Source organism: Chlamydomonas reinhardtii, chromosome 5 (assembly GCF_000002595.2).
Source record: "Chlamydomonas reinhardtii strain CC-503 cw92 mt+ chromosome 5, whole genome shotgun sequence".
In the NCBI taxonomy this organism is placed as follows: Eukaryota; Viridiplantae; Chlorophyta; class Chlorophyceae; order Chlamydomonadales; family Chlamydomonadaceae; genus Chlamydomonas; species Chlamydomonas reinhardtii.
This window is the reverse complement of record NC_057008.1, coordinates 1,988,280-1,993,521: the sequence shown is the minus strand read 5'-3', so window position 1 is coordinate 1,993,521 and position 5,242 is coordinate 1,988,280. Positions and strand designations below refer to the sequence as shown.

The following is a 5,242-nucleotide window of genomic DNA, read 5'->3' as shown; positions in this document are numbered from 1 at the left end:
AGCCGCGGCGCCCACGCTTGCAACGCTCGCACCACCGCCGTTAGCTCTAACCAAGCGATGTGCGACTGCCGCTGCTGCTGCGAGAACACTCCCTGCAGCTCCGCCTACTTCCACGCGGCGCCGAAGCCCACCCCGCTGGCGTCGGTAAACACCACGGCGCCGCTCTGAGCGTCAGCGAACTCCCCCCGCACCAGTTCCAGTCCCGCGACCGTGCATTGTCGGGCGCCGTCCCAAAGTGAGGAGTCCACCCGCAGCACCTCCCACCACCACTGCAGGTCCTCGAGCGCCGCCGGGCCCAGCCGCACTGTGGGTGGGGCCGGCTGCTGCGTCGAGAACAGCGTGTCGTAGACACTTTGCAGGAAAGTGTATCCCCATCGGCATGCGCGGGCAACGAACGTGAGCCTGCCGGCAGTGGTCTCCAGATCGTGCCGCTGTACCGCGCCGGCCGCCGCTGCGTCGAGCAGCGATCGCAGCCCCGCTGCGTACCGCTGCCGCTTGTCAGGTGTAATGCGCATCTCCAACCGCACCGTGTCAAACAGCATGCCCAGGAATTCTAGCTGCTGACACGCCACGTCCCGCCCCTGGTCCTTGGCCGCCTTCCACGTGAGGCCCAGCTCCGCTCCCACCACGTCCATCACCTCGAACGCGCCCACCACGCCGGTGTGCCGTTGCCCGACGATCATGAAGTCGTCGCAGTACGTGAAGATGCAGACCTGCAGCCCGCGCCGGTCGCACTCGGTCTGGAAGATGGTGGTAGCGGCCGCCGTCAGTTCACAGAAGATGGCGGGGCTCTGGCTGGCGCCGAACGGCAAGGCAATGTAGCGCTGTAGTGCATTGCTGACGGGGTGGCGGAAGGCCATGAAGCGCCGAGCTGCTGGTGCCAACACACAATGATGAAACCCGGACGCCAGGTCCCGCTTGCCCAGGTATCCGTTGTGCGGCAGCTGCTCCAGCAGCGTTGCGAGGTCCGGCAGTCGGCACGGCAGCTGTTGCATGCATGCGTTGACGCCGGACGTGCTGGGGTCGATGATGGGCCGGATGTCGTTGCCTTTTGGCATGACGTGTAGGGGGTTGACTACCGCTGCGAAGCTCTCCACTGCGCCATGCACCGCCGGGCTATACTGCTCTGTAATTCCCTCCCGCAACATGGCATCGAAGTGCGCGCCCAGCTGCTGCCGGTGTTGCCGTGCGGATGCGTGGTTGCGGACGGTGCGCGCCGCCGGCTCCGTGTGAAACTGCCACACGATCTCATTCCTGATGGCCGGCGAGTCGAACCCGTATGCCTGCCAGGCTGCGGTACGTAACTTGACGCCATCTGGCCCAAACCAGGTCGTGCCAGCTGCTGCAGTTGCCACCGCAGCAGCTGCTGATTGCTCCGCCGCCTCCGCCGCCACGACTGCAGTGTCTGTCGCCACCCGCTGTTCCTCCGCCAGTAGTGCTGCTGCGCGCTGCATCACACCCGCAGCTGCGTCGGCGGCTGCCGACAACAGCCAGTCCTCCGTCAAGGCTGTCTGCAGCAAACCTTCCACAGCCCCGCCGTCTATCGCGGCCTCTGCGCCTGTGGAGGGAAGGAGGGGAGAAAACACACCGAAAGGGCGCCGCGCCCTGTCTACGTATCGCCCAGCAGTTCGTCACCCGGATGCTCTGCCGGGGGTGTTTCGTCACCCGGGCACCTGCCGGGGGCGTTTCGTCACCCGGGCACCTGCCGGGGGCGTTTCGTCACCCGGGCACCTGCCGGGGGCGTTTCGTCACCCGGGCACCTGCCGGGGGCCTGTCACCCAGTGTCGTGGGCCCAGCAACGAAGGAAACGCCGACGCTCCTATACACCCCACCGTGCCCGCGCGCCCCGCCCGCGCCCCGCCAAGCAGATTCGGTGCCACACGACCCTAGTACCCACTGCCGTCCGGTCGCTCACCTCTGTCAGTCGCTGCTTGGCCCTGTGAGCTTGTCGCCGCCACCGTGTCTGGTGTGGGCCGCGCCGCCGGCCGAGCCCGGCGGCGTCCGGCGACAAGCTCCGCAGCTTCCTACGTGCGGCCCCGGGGCCGGGCCCCGCCGCCGGAGTACAGCTCATTGAGCTGCTTGATCTTCGCCGACCGCTCCGCCTCCGGCATCCGCAGCAGGTCCGGGCAGTTGCGCCAGATGTGGCCCATCTTATCGCAACACGCGCAAGAGCGTGTCTCGATGAGCGGCTGCTGCTTGAACGCTGGCGGCGGCTCCATCCGCTGCCGCTTGGGAGGAGGCGGCAGCGCCTCCTCCTCGCTGTCGTCGCTTGGCGCTGCCCACGCCCCGCTGCCGCTGCCGCTGCCCTTCCGGTCCCGCGCACGCTCGGCCTGCGCCTGGTGCTGCAGCTGCTTTGCTGCCGCCTTCAGGAACGCCTTCTCCGCCGCTGAGCCCTTTTGCATGGTGCTCATGAACACGTCGTGGCCCTTCGCCGCCTTCCGCATCCACGGCACCAGCTGCTGGAAGTCCTGCAGCTGCGTGAGCTTGACTGACACCACCGCCACGTGCTCCTGCAGCAGACCGCGGGATGATGCGTCCTGTGCCTGGGCCACCAGCTGCAGGCCCAGTTGTTGCTGCTGCCTGAGATCATCGATCTGGTCCTGCAGGTGGTCATCAAACACGCTGGGCTTCTTTGTGGGCGCGCGCGCCCCTGTGGCCGTCGCAATCTGCTGCAGAAAAGGGATGTCCTGCAGCAGCTGTGCGGTTGCCTTCTCCTGCGCCAAGCCACTCATAAGCGCGGCCACGGAGTCCACCTGCGGCAGCGCAGCAAGCTGCGGCGGCGGCTGCGTGGGAGCGCCGGCCGCCAGCAGCTGCTGTAGGCGGTCCTTGTTGGACCGCCGGCCCGCTGCCCGCCGCAGGGCCTCCGTCTCAGCATCCTCCTCCCACATCTCCCCCAGCAGCTCGGAGTCCGAGTCATCGGGAGAAAGGAAGGGAGAACGCGTGAGCTTGTTCGTCGCCCGTGCCGCGCCCTTCTGTCCGCTCGCCAGCACTGCCCTGCCCCCCAGCTGTTGCTGCCGCTGACCAGTCTGCTTCTGCTTCTGCAGCTGCTTGTTCTGAACCGTCCCACCCGCGATCACCCCTGGCCCTAGCGGTGCATCCACATTCTCCACCTCCTCACCGTCATCGTCATCACCGTCATCGTCCGCGGCCTCGTCCTCGCTCGCTCCCTCTGCAAGTTCTGGCAGTTCCTGCTGCGCTTGCGCCTGCAGCTCCGCCAGTCGCGCCAACAGCAGTTTGCGCCGAGCAACGCGCGCCTGCAGTTGCTTGAATGTGGCGCCCTGCCGAATCACCACAATCGCCTGGTCACGCTGCTGCTCCAGAGCCAGCTTATCGGCTGCGTACTTGGCCTCTGCCGGGCCCGTCTGCCCCGACCTCGTGCCCCGGGGCTTGGCGAGCTTAGCGATCTGCTCGTCGCAAGCCTGCATAGCTGCGCTGATCTTCTTGTCCTCTGCCTCCATGAACTTCTGATCCGCCTTACTGAGAGGTTTGGCGGCGTCTAGCTTTAACGACCGCTGCACACCCTGCACTGTCGAGGGCCCTTGTCGGCCCATTTTCCGAAACACAAAACTAGCGTGCCGTGCACTAACGAGCCTCTCACTGCCTACTGACACGATTCTACACCAAACGGAACTTAACAAATAGCCCACCGAGGCCACACGCTTACTACCTTCAGCCCTTGCCTAGCGATGGGGTTCGACACGCCTTGACCCCAGGCCTTCGTCCGCACTTGTCCCCTTCCCCCGCCTCTCACAACCGTGGGCGTCCCTCCTTCCTTAGCCCCGCTTCAAAACTTATTTTACACTACGTGCAGGCAAAGCCTTTCTCCGCCTAAAACAGCCCTTTTCCTGAGGAACGCCGTTTCGCGGGCTGTCTTTGCTCGCATCGGTGTTTTGCATTATGAGGAACATTATGCGATTTCGCGCGGGGCGAAAGGCGCTGGAAATCGGGGCTACACCGTGCCGAGACCACGGGTCACTGCGATCTTAGGATTGGGTACAGATGGTTTACTGATGGGCGTCTTAAAGCCGGGGTCCGTACGGACCCCGGTGCAAGATGTCTGTGGGGGTGTCCCTCCAAGGAGGGAGGGGGAAGGGGGCTGTGTGAGCAGGGCGGGGCACTGGGCGGTTGGCACGCCGGGATGCGCGGCATGCGAGAAGGCAGGCAGGATTGGATGGCAGGGCGAGGACTGAACAGCATGAAGGAAGAGTTGAAGTGCAACACAGGAGCAGCAGGCAAGCAAGCCGGGCCCGGAGGCGGGACTGGAGGTGGCGCCGGTTGTGCGCAGCTGTTGCGCCGAGTTGGCTGCAGGATTTTGTGTGGTAGAACTTGCAGAAGGGACTTGCCAAAGGATGTCGCAAATGCTGTGCAGGGAAGATAGATGCGTCCTCGCTGGCGGAACGGCGAAACAATGCCATGCCCCAGAAACGCGCGAGGTGCATCACCGAAATTTGCAGCTCTGCCATGTGTAGCAGTGCCTTGTCTACGTCAAAGTCATTTAGGCGCGGCCCGCGAGGCCTATGGCGTTGCCACAATGGGGAGCGACGTGCGTTAGGGAGGGACTTGAAGCAGCTGTGCTCGTTATCGTGCACGAATTGCTGTTATAACGTTCGTATGTACTTGAAGATATTGTGAAGTATATCGCGGTGTCTATGGCGCCGCGGCAAGAAAATGCGATGTGGTGTTACTGAGGGCGCGATGAAGGCAGCAGGTCTAGCTCGTTAGCCCCCGACGAAAGCTGAACTGAGCATTATGAGGATTTAGCCACATTGTAAGTATTGGCAGTGACAGTACGGTGCGCGCGACGGCATGCATTCCAGTCGTTTTTCCTGAGGGGTGCCGTTTCGCGGGCCATCTTTGCTCGCATCGGCCTTTTGTATTATGAGGAATCTTATGAAATTTCGCGCGGGCGCTACCGGGCGCGATTTTGGGGGGAACCGCCAAGAGACCCGGGGTCACTGAACTCGACGCAGATGGTTTACTGATGGGCGTCTTAAAGCCGGGGTCCGTACGGACCCCGGTGCAAGACGTCTGTGGGGTTGTCCCTCCAAGGAGGGAGGGGGAAGGGGGCGATGTGCGCAGGGCGGGGCAACGGGCGGTTGGCACGCGGGGATGCGCGGCATGCGAGAAGGCCGGCGAAAGTGGAGAGCAGGGCGAGAACGGAACAGCAGAAAGCAGGACTTGAAGTGCGACGCAGGATCAGCAGGCAAGTAGGTTGGGCCGGAGGTGGTGCCGGATGTGCGCA

At 64.2% G+C, this 5,242-nt stretch overlaps 2 protein-coding genes across 2 annotated transcripts in view; both read right to left on the bottom strand.

The window, feature by feature from the left end:
* The window catches only part of CHLRE_05g241645v5 (uncharacterized protein), a 1,912-nt gene extending 169 nt beyond the window's left edge, over positions 1–1,743 (bottom strand). Inside the window, exons 1-2 of the mRNA XM_043062398.1 lie at positions 1,732–1,743; positions 1–1,558 (exon numbers count right to left, since the gene is read on the bottom strand). The exon at positions 1–1,558 is cut by the window's left edge and continues 169 nt beyond it. Coding sequence (XP_042924753.1) covers positions 105–1,454 — 1,350 coding nt within the window. The 5' untranslated portion in view covers positions 1,455–1,558; positions 1,732–1,743 and the 3' untranslated portion in view covers positions 1–104. The remainder of the gene's footprint in view (positions 1,559–1,731) is intronic.
* Positions 1,744–1,791: 48 nt separating this feature from the next.
* On the bottom strand, positions 1,792–3,983 carry CHLRE_05g241644v5 (uncharacterized protein). Its single transcript, XM_001700629.2, has one exon. It carries the CDS (start codon positions 3,549–3,551, stop codon positions 2,025–2,027), a length of 1,527 nt encoding a protein of 508 aa, XP_001700681.2. The 5' UTR covers positions 3,552–3,983; the 3' UTR covers positions 1,792–2,024.
* Between the last annotated feature and the right edge of the window lie 1,259 nt (positions 3,984–5,242).